The sequence below is a fragment of the Leucopleurus acutus genome (assembly GCF_964270905.1).
Source record: "Leucopleurus acutus genome assembly, chromosome: 8".
Classification (NCBI taxonomy): domain Eukaryota; kingdom Metazoa; phylum Chordata; class Mammalia; order Artiodactyla; family Delphinidae; genus Leucopleurus; species Leucopleurus acutus.
Window position 1 is genome coordinate 71,390,753 of NC_139151.1, and position 21,106 is coordinate 71,411,858.

The 21,106-nt window shown below is 50.1% G+C and overlaps 1 protein-coding gene across 1 annotated transcript in view; it reads left to right on the forward strand.

Moving 5' to 3' along the window:
• Positions 1-21,106, forward strand: part of OTOG (otogelin) — a gene marked incomplete at both ends in the record, with an annotated part of 84,947 nt that overhangs the window by 8,571 nt on the left and 55,270 nt on the right. The window contains 14 exons of the mRNA XM_082845002.1: positions 92-210; positions 1,883-2,088; positions 2,930-3,060; positions 3,323-3,429; positions 3,846-3,955; positions 4,362-4,490; positions 5,343-5,451; positions 5,740-5,786; positions 6,242-6,387; positions 14,184-14,316; positions 15,200-15,377; positions 16,977-17,101; positions 17,987-18,199; positions 19,785-19,977. Coding sequence (XP_082701128.1) covers positions 92-210; positions 1,883-2,088; positions 2,930-3,060; positions 3,323-3,429; positions 3,846-3,955; positions 4,362-4,490; positions 5,343-5,451; positions 5,740-5,786; positions 6,242-6,387; positions 14,184-14,316; positions 15,200-15,377; positions 16,977-17,101; positions 17,987-18,199; positions 19,785-19,977 — 1,946 coding nt within the window. The remainder of the gene's footprint in view (positions 1-91; positions 211-1,882; positions 2,089-2,929; positions 3,061-3,322; positions 3,430-3,845; positions 3,956-4,361; positions 4,491-5,342; positions 5,452-5,739; positions 5,787-6,241; positions 6,388-14,183; positions 14,317-15,199; positions 15,378-16,976; positions 17,102-17,986; positions 18,200-19,784; positions 19,978-21,106) is intronic.

Below are 21,106 nucleotides of genomic sequence, written 5' to 3' on the forward strand. Positions count from 1 at the left end.
GGTGCCCCTGGGCCCACAACTGAAGCTCGGGGCCAGGTGTATGGCAGGAACCTGCACACTGGCCTCCAAACCGCCCCTTCTCCCCCACCAGGTGCACAACGACCCGCAGTGTGGCTCTTTCCCCTACACCTGCTCCAGGTCTGTCAGCCTCTTCTTAGCGGGTGAGCAGGAGATCCATCTGGCCAAGGAGGTCACCCATGGAGGCATAAGGTAACTGTAACATCTTCTGCCCTGAGCTCCCCTACTCCCTGGCATGGGTGGTGGTGGATGAGTAAGCATCTTCCCTTCTCAAGCCTCAAGGAAATTGTTTTCAGGGGGCAAACAGCAGCACACCAGGGCAGAAGCGTACTGGCAGGCCAGCTGGGTTCCTAGTCAGCTGGGTTTGCAGAAAGAGTCCCTCACAATTTTCTGGAACTGTCAGGATTTCTAGACAGTGGATTTTCAGGCAAATAGCAGAGTTTCCAGATAGCTGAGAATTTACCACTATAAGCATGCTTAATTTTCTTTTCTTTCACAAGTTGAAGGAAATCTTCCTGAGTGTATCATACATAGTTGAAGCATTCTCAGAGCAGATTCTGAGCACACTTTCACCCTTTTCTGATGGCCTGGGCTCATTTTGAATGTCACTTACCTTGTTGGGACATCAGGGATGCCTGAGGGACCACTCGAGGGGTGAAGTCCCAGCTTCCTACACCAAAAGGCCCCAGACTGTGGTCCTTCCTGAAATCTTTCTTGCATTTCTTCTTCACTGGCCTTTCCTTCCCTTGCTGTCCACTGTCACTTCACGTTGTCAGGGGGACCTTCCTGCACTGACCCTTCTCCCCTTTTTTATTTCCTGCTTCAGACCTGGACACTGGGTAACCAAGCTTTCTGGGGCTGGGTGTAGAAGTGAAGGCCCAGGGGTTTCTCCTGTGAAAGAAGCATTGGTAGATGGATCTTTTGGTACTAGCTTTGGCTGGTTAGACACTTCCTTTGTCTTCCTCCTAATTTCCAGCCGGGTGAAAGTTGCCAAATTCCAGATTGGATAGGCGAGCCTGTGCCGGTAAAATGGGGAAGGTGTCAAGATTGCTGTAGCCCTGCATCTTTTCTTTCATTCCCTGTTTGTCTTCTCTCTTGCCTTTTTCTTTTTCTCTTCCTACTCCTTTCTTGCTCCCCACCAAAAATATAAGCAAAATAGGTATCTGTTTATACCACCTCTCCTGTCTAGGAGAAAGGAACTGGCAAATTCAATCATTCTAAGATTTATCCCTGCCAAGAAAATTGCAATTTTATTTTATTTTATTTTTCGCTTTACTAACTGCACTTTGTTTATTGAAGCACTGTCAATAAAAGATACATCAATAATTTTGGTATAAAAAGCCACCACTATTAGTGCTCAGAATCCCATGATTGCCCTCATTGTGATTCCAGATAGCAAGGGAAATTGCAATTTTATTTTATTTAAAAAAAAAATTTATTTATTTTGGCTGCACTGGATCTTAGTTGCGGCACGCAGGATCTTCGTTGTGGCATCTTTTAGTTGCAGCATGCATGTGGGATCTAGTTCCCTGACCAGGGATCGAACCTGGGCCCCCTGCATTGGGAGCATGGAGTCTTACCCACTGGACCACCAGGGAAGTCCCAGAAGATTGCAGTTTTAAAAAGCAACTTTAAAACTCTGAAAACAAAAGAACCCTTTTCTGATGGTGGACTTCCAGGCACCCAAGAAGTCAGGGGCAGGGAAGATAAGGACCTCACACCCTGTGGTACCAGTGGCCGTGGGGTGAGGCAGGTCCTGTGTACGTGGTGGGTCCTTCAGGTGGGGGATGGTGGGCCCTCTGGTGAAGGGACTGGGCTCGTGGAGGTGGTGTGGACGCCCTGAAGCTCTGGCTTTGCCCTGCAGGGTCCAGCTGCCCCATGTGATGGGGAGCATGCGCCTGCAGCGGCTTGCTGGCTATGTCCTCGTGCGACATCAGTCGGCCTTCACGCTGGCCTGGGATGGCACCTCGGCTGTCTACATTAAGATGAGCCCAGAGCTCCTGGGCTGGACCCATGGGCTGTGTGGGAACAACAATGCCGACCCCCAGGACGACCTGGTGACCAGCTATGGTGAGGTGCAGGGCAGGTGGCCTCCAAGGGATTTTGGTGGGGATGGAGGATAGATCAGGCTGGAAGGGGTGGAAAGGGACTTGAGACCGAACCCTGGGGTCATGGCACTAAAGACCCATTGGGAGGCCAGGGGCCCCTTCCAAGTGTGTGGCCTCAGGCATCTTCTAACCTCTCTGGACCTCAGTTTCCTCATCTGTAAAACAGCCATGATGAGAATGTCTACTGGGGTTGTGTGAGGCTCTAATGGGCACTTTGCTAGGTGGCACTGACCCTGCAAGGTGAGTGGGGGATGGAGGGGGCTGGGGTGACAGCAGGGCACAGAGGGCTAGAGGGAGCCCGGAAGAGAAAGGCTCCAGCAGGAGTGGCAAGAAGTTAAAGTGAAGGGTTCAGGCCACATCATGGTGACTCTGGCCAGGAGGGAAGTGACACCTTTGAGCAGCCACGACACACTGAACACTTTACCCACATGGTCTCATATAGTCCTTGCAGTCAGTTCACAAGGGGACCCTTTGCCCTGTTTCTCATGTGGGGAAACTCGGGCTCAGAGCGGTACGGGAGCTTGTTCAGGCTCACACGTTCATTCTCCTTCGATTGCATGGTGTTGCTTTCCAGAGTTTAGAGCAGCAGGGATCTACTCCAGGGAACTCACAGGGTCTTGAGCATTCTTGACTGTTCTTACCACACGGATTTTTCAGGAGAATGGCTCCGTAGGGAAATGCAGGTTGGGATGGGAGCTCAAGGCTGGGTTCTACAGCTCCTTGCCTTCCTCTTGGCGTCTCTTGGGCTCCATCTGCCTCCCCTCGGGCTCCCCACCTGTGCTCATGCTAGTTCTCCCCTACAGGGAAGCTGACGGAAGATGTGGCTGAATTTGTGCACAGCTGGCAGGAGCGGGCCCCCAACCAGCCCCCAGGGCCCACGACCTCCTCCCTGCCTCGCCCTCCGTGCCTGCAGCAGAGCCTGGGAACCATGCAGGTCTGGATCTTGGGGAGAGCCCCCCACTCCAGCCTCTACCCCCACCCTAGTGTCTGGCTTAGGTTGGTTTCCTTCTGCTTCTTGGGAAGTCATTGGCTGCAGGGGCCCAGGGTTGTTGGTGCCCATGCCCCTTCTGTCTGCTCTCTACCCGGCCCTTTCTCTCCCTCGGGCTCAAGTTGGGGTGCTGTATGGGACTGGCAAAGTCAGAGGGCTTTACCTGGCCCTGCCAGCCCCCAGCTCTGGCTCCTGGCCCTTGCCCCAGGGTGTGTATGACCGCTGTGAGGCACTGCTGCGGCCCCCCTTTGATGCCTGCCATGCCTATGTCAGCCCTCTGCCCTTCACGGCCAGCTGTACCAGCGATCTCTGCCAGTGAGTGGGGAGCCGGGGGGGGCGGGCAGTATTGGGTTGAAGGGAGACCTCTCCCAGTCTGGGGTGGGAGTTCATCACGTGGGCCACTGAGCTTGATGATCCCAGACCCTAACAGATATGCTTCCCAAAGCTCTGATACTCTTATCTGCATAGGACAGACCTTCCCCATTCAGCTGAGGCCCAGAAATGGGGCCTGACCCGCTCTGGGTCACGTAAGTCAGGGGCAATGTTGAGACTAGAGCCCAGGTTTCCTGCCTCCAGCTTAGGGTCTGTATACCTAGCTGCCTTCCCTGGCTCCCTTTCCCAGCTGCGTGGCGAGGAAGGGTGCCCTGAGCCCTGGCGGTCTCTATCGGGTGCTGGCGGGCTGGCTACAGGGTGGATCTCACTCCAGTGTGACCCTCGGTTTCCCTGCACAGAGCAGCGGGTGATGAAGCCACCTGGTGCCGGGCGCTGGCAGAGTATGCCCGGGCATGTGCCCAGGCAGGTCAGCCCCTGCAGGGGTGGAGGAACCAGCTCCGGCCATGCGGTAGGTGCAGCCTGGTGGTGGGCAGGGAGGGATTCCAACAAGTTCTGTCCTGGGGCTGTGGGTGGCATTCCCAGGCCTCAGCTCAATGTCCTGTCCTGCTGAGAACCACAGTTATCAGAGCGTTAAGCCCTAAGGTTGCATCTGCATGTGATAGATGGGAAAACTGAGACTCAGAGAGGGAGGGACTGGCCTGGGGCCACCGAGTGAGATGAGGTTGGCTCTCAGCATCTCCCAGGCTCTCACTAATTTCCTGGTCACCTGATGCTCCCACTGGAACTAGGGGAATCAGGAAAATCAAAGCCCTCCCACCCCCCCACCCCAGGGCTTGGGGTGGGTCCTGGGTGGGTCCTGGCAGAGCTGGGGCCAGAAGGGAGCTGTCAGGCCATACTGCTCCCTTCCTTGCAAGCGGTGCACTGCAAGGAGAAGGCCTTTATCTACAACGAGTGCATCGCCTGCTGCCCCGCCTCCTGCCAGCCCCGGGCATCCTGCGTGGACAGCGAGATAACCTGTGTGGATGGCTGCTACTGCCCCGACGGTATGCGAGCGGTGGTGTGGGTGCCTGGCAGCCTCTTCCTGGCCTGACACGGATGGGCATGGAGCAAGGGCTCAGAGGATGCTTGTTTGCAGAATGAATGAAGGAACGAGCAATAAGTGAATAAATGAATGAATGGATGGCTTAAGGGAGGTGAGGGTAGGGGCAGAACTGTGGCTCTTGAGAGGTTCATCAGGGTGTTTAATTTCATTGGGACTGAGCTTTTTAAGGTGTGTAGATGAGGACAAGTCATTCAGTCATTCATTTATTCATTTATCACACATGCATTTGTTTAAACATTCATCCACATACTGTTTTCATGGTATACACATTTGCAGCACATCTATAGTGTGCAGCTCACGTGGCTAGGCTGGGGGTTAGGATAAAAAATATAAAGATACAGTCATTGACTTTAGGGATCAAAATCAGGTTGCTGTGATAAGACACTTAACACACATGACTCTACTCTGAGGCATAATCTGGTGAGGACCAGCTCAGCGGTTCAGACAAGAAGAGATATAGGGATTCATTTCAAGAAGAGAGAATGTCAGGGAAGGCTTCCTGGAGGAGGTGGCACCTAAGCTGGTTCTAGATGCAGTGACAGACTTTGAGAGGTGGGGAGGAGAAGCTAGTCAGTATGCATTTTGTTTGGGGTGGGTTGTTCTCTGAGAAAGGTCTGGAAGTGGGGTTATTTGCTCACAGGGGATTAATCATTTATGCAGGAGAAAGTTTGAAAGTGAGCTGGATGGTGAAAGAGTGTGGATGAGGTGCTGTTTTTCACAGGCCCTGGAGAGCCACGAAAGGGTTGTGAACAAGAATGGAGGTAAGTTAAGTGGGCCTTTGCTGTCACCCTAGGGCTGATCTTCGAGGATGGGGGCTGCGTGGCACCAGCTGAGTGTCCCTGTGAGTTCCACGGGACCCTGTACCCAACTGGTTCTGTGGTGAAAGAAGACTGCAACACCTGGTCTGTGTCCACTGTTGGGGAGAGGGGAAGGGGGAGGCGGTGACTTCTGGGGCTTTCCCTCAGGGCTGCCCCTCCAGGATCTGGGAGCCTGACCACATGGGAGCGCTCACTCAGCATCTCTGAGTCAGGAGATCTCATTATATCCACTCTATGGGTGGAATCTCCATCACCCATTTTAGAGCTGGGAAAACTGAGGGCGGGGAGGAGCTCTGCGGACGCTGCAACCCTCCGACGTCTATCCTAGTCCTGGAGGGGTGAGCCCCTGCCCCCCTGGTCTCTGTGTTTCAGCACATGCACTGCGGGCAAGTGGCTGTGCAGCACATCTGTCTGCCCAGGTATGTCTGGCCCCATCTTGGACCTTACCCCCTACCAGTCCCACAGCTTTTAGGGCAAGGAAGCGCTGGGGGCCAGGCCTGCTGCTGGCGTGGGGTGGTCACTCAGTTCCATCGGCTCAGCACGCCCCTCTTCATTTCCTCAGAGCTGCTTTGCCTGATTAAGGGGTTTTGCTCCACCCCTGTTAGGGAGGGTTTTTCATGGGCTCCTTCCTGAGCGTGGGGGGCCTGGACCGAGACTGGTCTCCATGCTCGGGGCCTGGTCTCCTGTCAGAGGGAGATGCTCGGGGCAGGGCTGCATCTCCCTTCAGACAGGCCTGGGGGGGTGGGCAGGGCTCCAGACACTGCCCTCACACCTGAGGACAGGGTGCCGTCTTCTCTTCATGCTCAGAGCTGCAGGGCAAGGCACTCCCTGTGGGGCAGCTCCCCTGGGTTAGCTGCCTTTCTCTGCCCCTCAGCCGAGTGTTCAGTGACTGGCGACATCCACTTCACGACCTTTGATGGCCGCCGCTACACGTTCCCTGCCACGTGTCAGTACATCCTCGCCAAGAGCCGCTCCTCGGGCACCTTCACAGTGACACTGCAGAATGCCCCATGTGGCCTGGTAAGGGCTGGGACCCCAGACCTGAACCAGCCAGCCACCCCTGGCTGCCGCCCCCTAGAGAGGCTGGGGATTTAGGGCAGGGCCTCAGGTCCTTCCACAGCCCACTCATCCTGCTGTCCATTCTTTCTGGGCAGAGCCAGGGGGCAGCAGACTGGGTTCTGGCTCCAGAACATCTGCTAGCTGAGAGTCACTTCCCTGTCCTGGGCCTCATTGTTTTTTATTTTTTTAATTTTATTGGAATATAGCTGATTTACAATGTTGTGTCATTTTCAGGTGTACAGCATAGTGATTCAGGTATACATATATATATATTCATTCTTTTTCAGATTCTTTTCCCATATAGGTTATTACAGAATATTGAGTAGAGTTCCCTGTGCTGTATAGTAGGTACTTGTTGGTTATCTATTTTATATATAATAGTGTGTGTATGTTAATCCCAAGCTCCTAATTTATCCCTCCCTGCCCCCTGCCACATTTCCCCTTTGGTAACCATAAGTTTTCAAAATCTGAGTCTGTTGCTGTTTTGTAAATAAGTTCATTTATATCATTTAAAAAAATTAGATTCTACATATGAGTGATATCATACGATATTTGTCTTTCTCTGTCTGACTTACTTCACCTAGTATGATAATGTCTAGGTCCATCCAGTGTTGCTGCAAATGGCATTATTTCGTTCTTTTTTATGGCTGAGTAATATTCCATTGTATATATGTACCACATCTTCTTTATCCATTCCTCTGTTGATGGACATTTAGGTTGCTTCCATGTCTTGGCTGTTGTGAATAGTGCTGCAATGAACATTGGGGTGCATGTATCTTTTCAAATTATGGTTTTCTCCAGGGATATGCCCAGGAGTAGGATTCCTGGATCATATGGTAGTTCTATTTTTAGTTTTTTTAAGGAACCTCCATACTGTTCTCCATAGTGGTTGTACCAATTTACATTCCCACCAACAGTGTAGGAGGGTTCCCTTTTCTCCACACCCTCTCCAGCATTTACTGTTTGTGGACTTTTTGATGATGGACATTTTGACTGGTGTGAGGTGATACCTCATTGTAGTTTTGATTTGCATTTGTCTGATAATTAGTGATATCGAGCACCTTTTCATGTGTTTTTTTGTTTATCTGTATGTCTTCTTTGGAGAAATGTCTATTTAGATCTTCTGCCCATTTTTTGATTGGGTTTTTTTTTTTGACAGAGAGCTGCATGAGCTGTTTATATATTTTGGAGATTAATCCCTTGTCAGTTGCTTCATTTGCAAATATATTCTCCCATTCTGTGGGTTGTCTTTTCATTTTGTTTATGGTTTCCTTTGCTGTGCAAAAGCTTTTAAGTTTAATTAGGTCCCATTTGTTTATTTTTGTTTTTATCTTCATTACTCCAGAAGGTGGGTCAAAAAATATATTGCTGAAATTTATGTCAAAGAGTGTTCTGCCTACGTTTTCCTCTAAGAGTTTTATAGTGTCCACCGTACCATACTGTTTTGATTACTGGAACTTTGTAGTATAGTCTGAAGTCAGGGAGCCTGATTCCTCCAGCTCTGTTTTTCTTTTTTTAAATTAATTAATTTTTGGCTGTATTGGGTCTTTATTGATGCACACGGGCTTTCTCTAGTTGTGGCGAGCGGGGGCTACTCTTTGTTGTGGTGCGCGGGCTTCTCATTGCAGTGGCTTCTCTTGTTGTGAAGCATGGGCTCTGGGCATGCGGGCTTCAGTAGTTGTGGCACACAGGCTCAGCAGTTGTGGCACATGGGCTTAGTTGCTCCACGGTATGTGGGATCTTCCTGGAGCAGGGCTCGAAACCGTGTCCCTTGCATTGGCAGGAGGATTCTTAACCACTGCACCACCAGGGAAATCCCTAGCTCCATTTTTCTTTCTCAGGATTGCTTTGGCTATTTGGGTTCTTTTGCATTTCCATACAAATTTAAAATTTTTTGTTCTAGTTCTGTGAAAAATGCCATTGGTAATTTGATAGGGATTGCATTGAATCTGCAGATTGCCTTGGGTAGTATAGTCATTTTGACAGTATTGATTCTTCCAATCCAAGAACATGGTATATCTTTCCATCTGTTTGTGTCATCTTTGATTTCTTTCATCAGCATCTTATAGCTTTTAGAATACAGGTCTTTTGTCTCCTTAGGTAAGTTTATTCCTAGGTATTTTATTCTTTTTGATGTGATGGTAAAAAAAAAATCTCTAAAATTGGTCTAATTCAACTTAATCTCTGCTTCCTTGGATTGTACCTTCAGCATCTCTATTCATTTATTCATTCGTTCATTCAGCATATACTGAACATCTATGTCTTCCAGAAGCTGTGTTGAGTCTTTGGGACTGGGATGAATTAGACCTGGCTCTGCCCTCCTGGACCTTACAGTTTGGTGCGTGAGGCAGACAAGTGACCCCCATAACCTACTATGTTACAGGAGCTGTGACAACATGGACAGTACAGAGTAGATCTGCATGGAGGAACTTTTCCCTGTTATTGTTTCACCCAGATGTCAGGTGGGAGGAGGAGGTTGATCAGGAAAGGCTTCCTAGAGGAGGTGAGCCCTGAGCTGTGTCAACCACTTGTGAACATAACTGAGCAAAAGGCCAACCTGCAGGTCTGGGGTAGATGTGAGCTTGTTTGTCTCTCAGTAGTGACTGCACTGTCCCTGAGCTGCCCGTGCTAGCCAACCTCACCAGTCCTGGTCTGGGTGGCACTGAAGCCCCTCCTAGCATAGAGGAGCAGGGGCTCACACCCCTAGCCAGCGGGGCCACCCCCAGTCCCTCCTCCCTGCTGGCTTCTGCAGCCCCAGCACTGAGGGCCCTGAGTGTGAGCAGACATCAGCTGGACATGCCCCTCGCTGGCCCTGCGGACCCATGCTGAGCTGTGGACTAGGTGGAGGGCTGGGCTTTCTCCCTCTTTAGGCCTCAGTGGCCCCCACCCCTTTCTCTGCCAGAGAGTGGCCTGGCCCTGACCTTGGCTGCTATCTGAGTCAAGAGAATACTTGTTCTCAAAAGTTGGGTCACTCTCATCACATCCTGAGGGTGGCAAAAGGCAAGGCAGACAGACACAGCCCAGCTGGGCTCCTTCCCACTTATGGAGGTCTGGCGTCTTAGAATACCTGAGGGCTGTGGGACCTCGGGGGGTCCCTTACTCAGCCCTCTCTCTAACAGGTCCCTGACTGGCTGGCCAGCCTCAGCCTGAGGTAACCTGCTTCAGTGCTGGATGGCGCCTCTTGATAGCACGTTCTTTTTACCATGAGCCGGGTCTCCCCCTTGTGACGTCATCCATGCTGATGAACTGATGGAGGGCCAGCTTTGGGCCAGTCCTGGGCTGGGCACGGTGAGGGTTACACAGATGAATCTGACCTGGTCTTACCTGCCAGGAGCTCACAGCCTGATGTGGGAGGTCCGTCACGTCCTCAGATCGGTTGCTTCAGTACGAGATACAACACCATCAGTGCTGTAAGAGGGGAGTTCTGTGAAGGAAGAAATACCCCTGTGGGGTAGAAGAAAGGAAGAGGGAAAGCCTCATGGCAGAGGTGGCATTTGAGCTGAGTGACCTAAAAAGTGGGCCTGGAAAGAGAAACAGAAATGAAATATGTATATTTGAGGATGGGGAGGAAGGGCAATCCAGGAGGATTAGAGCACATGAGAAAGGCAGTGAGGTTGGAATGTTCTAGAATGCATTAACACAGAAGCAGAAGGACTTGGCAACTGGCTGACTGTGGCTGGTAAAGTTAGGGGGGATGTGGGAGAGAAGCAGGAAAAGTCAAAGAGGAAGCTGTGACTTCAGTCTGGGTGAACAGAATGGGGTGGGGTGAGGACAGTAACAGAGAGGATGATGAAAAATACTGGCACAGTGCTAGGAACTTCAATCACTTTTGTATACAGCATCTAGTTTAAGGCTCAAAATACCCCCACTTGGTAGTTATTATTATTCTCCCTATTTTCAATATGATGAGACAAGCTTACAGAGGCTTGGGGCATTTCTGACAACCCACAGCCAGCAGGAGGAAGAGCTGAGCCCGATCCAAGGCTGGGTGTTGTCCAGAAAGCCTGTCACAACCTATTATTAACATCTTACGTTAATTACAGGTAATGAGCCAGTATGGATACGTCAGTAACTAAAGCCATACCTTATTCAGATTTCCTTAGTCTCTCACCTAATGTCATTTCTCTGTTCTAGGGTACTACATTACATTTAGCACCACATCTCCTTAGGCTCTTCTTGGCTGTTACAGTTTCTCACACTTCATTTTTGATGACCTTGAAAGTTTTGAGGAATACTGGTCACTTACTTTGTAGAATGCCCCTCTTTTGGAATTTGTATGATGTTTTTCTCACGGTTAGAGTGGGGTTGTGGGTTTTGAGGAGGAAGATCGGAGGTAAGGTGTGCTTTTCATCACATCTTACCAAGGGTACACACTATCAACGTGGTTTATTATTGTTGATATGGACCTTGATCATCTAGCTGAGGTAGTGTTTGCCACCGAGAAGTTACTCTTTTTTCCCCCTTTCCATACTCTTCTTCTCTTTGGAAGAAAAGTCGTTATATTCAGCCCACACTTGAAGAATGGGGAGTTATGCTCCCCTCCTTGAAGGCACAGAATTTACGCAAGTTTTTCTGCAGATTCGTTTTTTTCTCCCTGATATATTTATTCTGTCATTTATATCAGCATGCGCTCGTGGATATTTATTTTATTTTATTTATTTATTTATTTATTTGCGGTACGCGGGCCTCTCACTGTTGTGGCCTCTCCCGTTGCGGAGCATAGGCTCCGGACGCACAGGCTCAGCGGCCATGGCTCACGGGCCCAGCTGCTCCGCGGCATGTGGGATCTTCCCGGACCGGGGCACGAACCCGTATCCCCGCATTGGCAGGCGGACTCTCAGCCACTGCGCCACCAGGGAAGCCCTCATGGATACTTATTTTATAATTTGGTTTATAATCCAATACTTTTTAATTTTGTTACTCAGATTGTTCAGCTTTGGCTATTGGGCAGTCTTTCATGTGGCTCCTGTGTCCCTTTGACACACCTCCATCACTGTGTGTGTGTGTATGTACTTCCTTAACCTTTCGGCCCTACAACATGTACCAGGCTCATCTCGTATATTTCCTGTCCCAGTCCTAGAATCAGCCATTTCTGCAAAAATATTACCAGGCTTTCTTGGTTCCTTTTATTAGAGAATGGTGTCAGAAACCAAGACCTGGGCACGCACTAGGTATGCTCATTGCTACTGGGGTATCATTTCTTTTAGGCCATTTCAGCTGACAGAGAAAGGAAATATATGAATAACCCATGCATATCCTTGTCTAACCAACATATATACACATATCGATAAATATTTCTATAAATAACCACATGATATGTGCTAATCAGGAGTTCATACTCATGTTCCAACTCTAAGGTACTGCCATATGGATCATTCTAGCCTCCTCCCCTTGCTTATCTCTAAACACCCACTCCAACAGTAAGAAACCTGGCTTCCATTATTCACCTATTCATTTACCTAACTGTTCAATTCCAGTTACATGTAGAAGAGTATCAGAATTATTATCCTGTATCTCCATGGGAAATAACTTTATCAAGTAGAGTACAGTGCTTAGGCACAATTCCTTTTGCTCTTAGTCTTACAAACTCCATTTATTTCCAAAGTAACTTAGGTCAACAGCTTTCCCCAAAACCCCTTTAGTGAGGTTGCTTCATATATTTGTAATATATTAGATGCTTCTGTCACAGTCTGCATTCCATTCTGGGATCCCCTGACCTCCTACATGATTTTTTTAAATTGCACACATTAGCGTTCACTCTTTGTGCTGTAAAGTTCTGTGGCTTTGACAAATGCAACCCCAAAGTATTTCATGCACTTTTCTTATATGTATCCAATAGGGAGGACCAACCACATGTTGTATCTCTATTTTGCAGAGGAGAGAACAGAGGTTTGTAGAAGTTAAGTGTGTTCTTTAGGGTCGTATGATTTTCAGTGACATCAGGATTTGAACCTAAGACTGACTAAAGGTGCAGGCTTTCTTCCTGCACCAGTGACATGTCCAGGGGGGACCAGAGGATAAGTGGGTTTGACAAAGAAGGTGATGTTTTAGGCACGATGATTTTGAGCTGTTTCAGGGATTGTCCCCTTGGGCAGAAACTTAAAAGAAAGGTCATAACTGGTTGTACAATGTCTTTCTGAAAAATTTCAAGCTCTGATCAGTTCATTTCAGTGCTTGATTGTATTACTTTCCTGTTACACTTTCTCTGGCTGTCTTTGAACTTAGGATAAAGTCCAAAAATATTACAAAGCTCTGCCTAAGCTGGCCCCTGCCTACCTCGTTTTTTTTTTTTTTTTTTTAATGAATATGTTGAAGTCCTAACTCTTAATTAATTAATTTATTTTTGCTGTGTTGCGTCTTCGTTTCTGTGCGAGGGCTTTCTCTAGTTGTGGCAAGCGGGGGCCACTCTTCATCGCGGTGCGTGGGCCTCTCACTATCGCAGCCTCTCTTGTTGCGGAACACAGGCTCCAGACATGCAGGCTCAGTAGTTGTGGCTCACAGGCCTAGCTGCTCCGCGGCACGTGGGATCCTCCCAGACCAGGGCTCGAACCTGTGTTCCCTGCATTAGCAGGCAGATTCTCAACCACTGCGCCACCAGGGAAGCCCTCTGCCTACCTCTTGAACCTTAAACCACTTTGCCCAGTGGGCTCTGACCCCTCTGGTCTTCTTTTACATCCTTGAATACAGTAAAAGCCTTCCTGTCAGGGATTTTGTACAGGTTGTTCCTTCTGCCTAGATGTCTTCCCCATTGCCTTCTTCCGTTACCCAGCCAGCTTCTATGCATCCTTCTGATCTCAGCTCAAATGGCTCTTGAGCTTTTTTCCCATGACTCAGTTTTCTGATCTGCATAATGGAGTAGTTAGTAGTACTTACTGAATAGGATTGCTGTGATGATTAGGTGGGTAAATATGTTTAAAAATATATCAGAATGGTACTTGAACATAACTCTAAAGTTAGCTGTTATTATTATGTTATAATAATATTGTAGTATAACTGTTATATTATTGTTACATTACTATTATCATTCCCTAGGATGACCTTTCCTATCTCTGCAGGCTAAGTCTCGTTCCCTCACTATATGCTTTCCTAGCAGCCTACACCTCTTTTCAGCACTGATCAAAATAATAATTAACCAACTTTGTAATTACTTATTTAATGTCTGTATCCCACACGAATATCTATTCTTCTTGAGGGCAGGGACTATATCATTTTCATCATGTATGACTGTGTGACCATCTTCTGTGGAAGGGAGGTATGAATGGGCCCAATGTGTACTACCCATTTCAGAGATGAGAACCTGAGGCATAGAGAATATTAGCTCATTTCCTGCCTGCTTATGAGTGGAGCGTGATACTCTGCAAGATGTGACACATAGAAAGAGCTACATAAACACCCATAAAAGGATGAAATTAAAGTCCTGGATTGCAGTCAAGTGGGGAGGCCAGTGTTTCTGGGGCTGGACTCTGGGTCATCTGGGGTCCATCTCTGCTCTGTGTCATAGCCTGAGGGTTGACTATCATTTTTATTTGTATTTTCCCAGTTCTGCCACTAACCTTCTCCAGTCTGTGCCTCTGCCTTACCATTCCCCAGATGAAAGCATTTGGTTAGAGGACCCCAATGTCCTTTGGGCCTCTGTCACTGTGGGGAGGCTTCCCCTAGCCTCAGACTGTGCTGAAATCCCTGGCTTTGGAGGGCTCTGTTGGGACCAGCAGGCAAGACAGACTAACTCTGCCCCTTTGGCCTTCCTTTCTCTCTAGAACAAGGATGGAGTCTGTGTCCAGTCAGTGTCAGTGATTCTGCATCAGGACCCTCGGAGGCAGGTGACCCTGACCCAAGCAGGGGATGTCCTTCTGTTTGACCAGTACAAGGTCACCCCACCCTACACAGACGGTACGGCCCTGGTGGATGAGAGCTAGCTCAAAGGTGGCGGCCCAGGCTCTTCTGGCCAAAGGCACTGCCACACGGGCAACAGCTCACATTCTAATACTGGGTGAATCAGGCCAGGGGGACACCTTGGTCCCAGGAACATGGACTCTGGACTTATAAAATTGTCTTTGTCCCCATCCCAACATGACAGTGGGCTTCATGGCAGTATGATGGCTTCTCCTAACATTAGGATATTAATGGAGCTGTCTTCCATCTCTACTCTCACTATCTATTAATTATTATCCTTTCTGATTTCACAAGGTATTTGTGATAGCTCGTAGGAAGCACATCTAACAAAAATGGCAAAACTATTAAGAAATAAAATGGCACCAGAAAAAAATTAAAAAAGAAAAAAGGATAAGGGCTCAAGATTGAGAAGAGGGGAGATGTAAGAGTGTAAAGAGCCCTGCCCCCCGAAAAAAAGGCAAGCCACAAAATGTGTAAAATTCACTACAACTGAATCTAAAACTTAAAATTGCTACAATTGAATCAGAAATCATATTGTGAGCTTCCTGGTAGTCACTGTGGGAAAAAAAAAAGGGTAGTTAACAGAATTCTCCTTTGCTAGAAAAGGAAACACACGACTTAGGGAGGCAAAGCTTTAATTGGCACTCGATGCTAGAAGAAATTTCTCAGCGGGAGCTGCCATGGTAGGTTATTCCTGGGTCCTGACTTAATCACTGAATAGGATTTTCTCAAGGCTCCCCAAACCAACCCCCAGGCAGAGCCTCACTGTGTGTGAAGACTGGGCTGGGTATGGGGGTCAGCGTGGGCCATGCAGGTGGTGGTGGTGGATGGGGTGATACCGTCTGAACCTCCTACATCCCCGCTCCGGTTCTGTGCCCAGACGCCTTTGAAATCCGGAGGCTCTCGTCCGTGTTCCTGCGCGTGAGGACCAACGTGGGTGTGCGGGTGCTCTACGACCGCGAAGGACCGCGGCTGTACCTGCAGGTGGACCAGCGATGGGTAGAAGACACTGTGGGCCTCTGCGGCACCTTCAACGGCAACACGCAGGACGACTTCCTGTACGTGCCCTGACCCGGAACTGGAAGGAGAGGGGGAGGCAGGCCCCTTAAGAGTGTGTGCGGGCTGGCGCTGCCTAGGAACGTTTCTCCCAGGCTGCCGTGGGCTCTCAGTGTTCCCAACGTGCACCATTGATTATTTAGTCCTCTACATTTAAATTTAAGTATGTTTCTTTAAAGCAGTGGTTCACAGTCTTTCTTGCGCCAAAGAATCATCCCGGGAGCTTGTTAAAATGCTGATTCCTGGGTCCCACTCCTCAAGAATCTGATTTAGGGTACTGCCCGGGAATCTAATTTTTAATAAGCACCTCTGTGATTCTAGTCTGTGAGGGCTAGAGAGATACCTTGAGAAATACTGTTTTACGGTGAGGTCTTAAAATGGGTGGACCTCAGGCTGAGTTTGATCTGGCTCACGGTTTTGTCTGTTTTAACTGGTTGTGAACACTTTTAGATGAGTGTGAGCCCCCAGTAAACCAATGATGCCCAAACCCTTGCTTTCTATCCCACCAGGCCATTTTAACTCACATACCTTTCCTGCCTGGTGCTTGTGGTTTGCATCCTGTGAGCCTCCAGTATTCTGGGGAGGGCTATTTCCCATGGACCGACAGAGAGTTGAGAGAAAAGTCTATCTAGGCATGGACACAGTTGAGGAATTTGAGAGAGGACGAGAGTCTGACCTTCCAGAAGGGAGAACAAAGGGTTGATCTTGACGGCTGAAGGTTCTGGCCAGTCCTTCAAGTTACATGCGTTGGGTGATGCAGAAGGAAACATGAGAGGCTTTCTTCAGACAGAAATGAGAATTTGTTTGGAAAAGCAAGAACAGGAAAAACCTGGGAGCTTTTCCATGCATGTACGTTTTAAAATGTAGCACCCTACTCTGCCTTGCCTGGTGGAGCTGATGTTAGCGCAGCTGGTTAGAATGGTGAGGGCAGACCTTGTTTAGTGTGGGCTGCTTGCCATGCTGCTAACTGTGAACTCTGGGTGGCAATACTGCTCTGTGTAACTTGAGTGTTCTCACTGCTCTGGAGCAATAACGTGCCTGTGTTGGGCACCAGGCAGAACCTGCCCCTCATGGACACTATGATCTCTCTCCATTTTACCGTCTACACCCAGTTCAGTGACCTTTGGAGACTGGTGTTGTCTAGGAAACATGCTTCTCCCCTTCCCCCCGTTATTGCCCCTCATGTGACTATTTCCCACCTGGAAAGAGAGGGAGGGCAAAGGAGTTTGGGGGAACTGCCCTTGGGGAAGGGAAGAGGAAGTCTTAATGTGGTGAAGTTCGGTTGATGGTGTCCCTGTTTATCTCTTTCTGACATGAAGAACTGGGGAGGGTGGTGAGGGTGCGACGTGTGTGGCCTCAAGCCCATTAGGAGCCTGTTGAACGTGATGGGTGTGTGTATGCACGCACATTTGTAATTGTATGTGTTTGAATGTGTCTGTGGAGATCCCCTTGGCTGTTTGCGTGTCTGGCATATATTTGTGTTCTGTGGGTGTGTGTGCGTGTGTGTACATGGGCAGGTGGATGCTTACCTGGATGTATGCTGTACGTTCACTTGGGTGCACGTGGACCAGTGTGTGAGTGTGGCTCTGCCGTGGCTGCAGGTCCCCGGTGGGTGTGCCTGAGAGCACCCCACAACTCTTTGGCAATTCTTGGAAAACACTGTCCGCCTGCTTCCCGCTGGTCTCTGGCTCCCCGGTGGACCCCTGTGATGTGCACCTGCAAGCCGGTGAGGTGATCGGGGAGGGGAGGGAGGATGGGTGTGACTGGTTTGAGAGAGATGAGATGGGAATCTGGGCATGAGGATGTTGACCACATTGGGTAGGAGTGATCAGAGAGGAGAAGGTGCGGGGAGGGGACTGGGCTTCCCTTCTGGTGAGGGGCAGGCAGAAGGGAACCTCACGTCCTATCCCTGTCACCTACACACACATTTGTACCAGCTCCCCCATCCCAGGGCAAAAGTCCGAGGTCTCACAGTGGCCCCACCAGGCTCTATGCTCTCCTCCCATCCCCCTTATCTCACCTCCTCCCCCATCCACCTCCCGCCCTCCCCCTTCCTCCAGCTGCACTGGCTTCCTTGCTCTCTTCCTACACAGCCTGGTTCTTCTCTCCAGGTCTTTGCACTTGCTGTTCCCTTCACCTGGAATGTTTTTCCCTCATAAACACATGCCTCACTCTCTCACCTCTTTCGAGTTTTTGGTCAAACATCTTTCCACTGAGGGCTTCGGACCACTGGGTTTAAAATCACAATGCCCCTCCCGCCCCAACTTGCAATCCCCATTCTTCTTCCTAGCTTTCTCTCTCTCCTTAGATTCTTCCCCTTTAATTTACTATGTAAGTCGTCTGGTGATGGTCTCCTCCAACCAGAATGTCTGCTGTATGAGGGCAGGGACTTTTGTCTGTTTCGTTCCCTCCCTCGACTCCTTCTGGCATATGGATTCATGCCTGGCATGAGGAGTGCATTGCACGAGTGCCTGTGCATGTGCACACACATACACACACACTCCTGTGTACAGAGTCCCCTGAGCTGTGGGGAAGGAGGGAGGGAGAGACTGGGGCCTGGAGCACCAGGTAAACCAGACCTCTCACCCTTGGCCCGTTTGTCTGTCTCCAGCCTCCTATGCCCTGCAGTCCTGCAGCGTGCTCACTGGGGAGCTGTTTGCGCCCTGCTCCACGTACCTGAGCCCTGTGCCCTACTTTGAGCAGTGCCGCCGGGACACTTGCCGCTGTGGGCAGCCCTGCCTGTGTGCCACGCTAGCCCACTATGCCCGCCTGTGCCAGCGCCATGGGCTCCCCGTCGACTTCCGTGCCCACCTGCCAGCCTGTGGTGAGCGCCCAACGCTTGTGTGCACATGTGAGGACGGCTGGAGGAGCCGGAGCTCCAGATCTGAGTGTCCACCTGCCCCCCTGAACTCTCCCCTGGGACGTCCTACAGTCTCCTCCAGCCTAACACCCCTTCCTCCCAAACTGCTTCTCCTCCTGTGCTCTCCACCTCTGCCGAGGGCCCCCATCCATGGATTACCCAGGCCTGACACCTGGGCATGTGTCACCTCCAGTCCACCTCCAAGTCCTGTACGTCTGGTCAACTGCAAATTCAGCCAGTCCTCACCACCGCCATTGCCACCACCCTAGTCACAGCTACCTAACAGGTGTCCCTATAGCCTCTTCTCACTGCAGCCAGAGTGAACTTTCTAAAGATCACTGGCTGTGTGGCCCTCAGGTTTGAGTGCACACGTGGCTCAATGGGCCTGGGCTGGCCCGTACCCACCCCCACTCCCACCCCAGGCCATACACCTCTCCATGTCTTGGTCATCTCTGTGCCCCCAGCCCCAGCACAGGGCCTCACTCTCAGTAAGCTTTTAGCAAATGTTTGTTGAATAAATGGAAAAGGCACAGTATAGTAAGTCTCCTACATATGAATAAGTTCCGTTCCTAGAGCATGTTCGTAAGTTCAGTTTGTTCGTAAGTCAAACAAAGTTAGCCTAAGGTACCCAACTAACACAATCGGCTGTATAGTACTGTACTATAATAGGTTTATAATACGTTCGCATCTTTGAAAGTTCATAACTTGAAGGTTCGTATGTAGGGGGCTTATTGTACTGGGAGTCAGGAGACCTGAGTTTTATTCCAGCTCTGCAGGTAACTTTCTGTGTGTCTGTGACAAGGCCCTGCCCGTCTCTGAGTCAAAGTTTCTCCAGAGCTGGTTGGATAGGACCACATTAGAATCATCATGGGAACTTTTAAAAAATGCACCTGTCCGAGCCATATCCAGTATCAATTAAAACAATGTATCTGGCAGTGAGGGGCAGGGGTCAGCATTTTTCAAAGCTCCCAGGTGGCTTTGATGCGCAGCCAGGGTGAGAACAACTGGGCTTGGCAGTCTAGGTGGCTCTACTGGCCCTGACAGACTGTGGGAGACCCCAGGGCAGTGGGATGGTGTCCAGATGAGGAGAGGGCAACCCTGAGTCTTGGACAAAGGGCCCCGAGAGGCTGCTGGAGGGAGCACAATTGATCTTCATAACCCATGGAAGCAAGAGAGGCAGAAGTGTGTGTGTATTTACAAACCTGTGCATGTGTGTCTGTGGGCGAGTGCAGGGCTGTCAGGGGGCAGTGATTTCCACTCCTTCCCCAGTATCACTACCTAAGAGGAACGCCCTGCAGAGAAAAGGAAATACCAATGGCAGGGTCCAGGCTGAACTTGGGAGGTGGGACCCACCTCTGTGGCTCTGCCATTCTGATGTAGTGGGAGGCAGACTGGGTTCAGATCTCAGCTGTGACCTTGACCTGCTGTGTGACCTTGGACAAATGTCTTAACTTCTCTGGTTCTCAGTTCTCCTCTTTATGATGATGACTCCACCCCACACAGTTGTGAGTAAGAGAGAAACAAAGCACAGTTACATTCCTCACTACAGCACTGTCCTGTGAGGCTACCAAGGAGTACAGCCCCTGTGTGGCTCCGTGTGGACAAACCTGCCAGGACCTAGCCGGCCCTGAGGCCTGTGGAGTTGATGATGACGGCGACCTCAGCGGGGACGAGTGTGTGGAGGGCTGTGCCTGCCCACCAGACACCTATCTGGACACCCAGGCTGACCTCTGTGTTCCCAGGTGAGCAGGCTGGCTTGAGCTCTGTGTCAGGTGGCGATGAGGCTGGGGGTCTCCAGAGCATATGAAACTGGGGTGCCTGACTGGGCCTCTCATGTCCCTACTTCATCTCACAATCTCGGGGCAGAGCTTGGAGGATAAGCTGGGTCAGTGGTCGGGTGGGCTTCCCCTTCTAGACACCCCTCCCCCTTCCCTGGCCTCTCTTCTCAGCTCTGTCTCTTTGCTCCAGCCCAGAACAACCCCGCAGAGCCAACAGGGTCTCTGCCCTCATCTCTCCTCTCCTTCCACAAATCTTTACTGACCATGTATGTGCCAGACATTTCTAGGCCCCGGGAATTCAGCAACGAACAAAACAGAGTCCTGCCCTCACAGAGCTCACATTCTGGGTGGTGAGACAGATAATAAGCAAATAAACAGATCCTTCATGGGTCTGGTGGTGACAAGAGCTATAAAGCCCAATACAGCAGAGTGAGAACAGAGGGTCCTGGGACAGGGAGGGGTTACTGTTATGTCATATGAAGTGAGCATGGGAGGAAGGCCTTTCTGATGAGGTGACATTTGAGCAGAGATTTGAGTAAAGAGTGCTGTAGGCAGAGGGGCACAAGGGGAAGACCCTGAGACCTGCCTGTGGGCATTCTCGGTGTGGCTAGAGGGCAGAGTTGCAGGGGAGGTGGGAGGTGGTGACCTCACCTCACAGGATCCTGGGGCTGACTGCCAAGGTCCTTGTTCCCCTCCAGGCCTATTTCTCCATCTGTAAAATGGTATCACATTCAACTGAATAATGGGGGAGCTGAAGAGAAGCCCCTTTAGGGAGCATGTTTGAGTCACTCACTCAGAGACCTTTTGTAGCTACAGTCCTCCCTTGAGATCCACATGTGTGCCCTGCCCCGACCCCTTGAGTTTGAGCATTGCCAGGGAAGGGAGCCTCTGAGGGTTATATGGGGTGGAGGAGGATTTAGAGGGAGAAGGTGGTGAGAAGCACTGGGGTTGGATGAGTTCAGACATCCCTTCCAGCCCTCGACTGCTCTGCTTCAAGGCCTGCACTTGGCCGTAACCGGCAGGTGCCATGGGAGGTATGTGAGAAGGCAACACAGCCTTTGGCCTCAGATGACCTACAAAGAGGAGGCTGCAG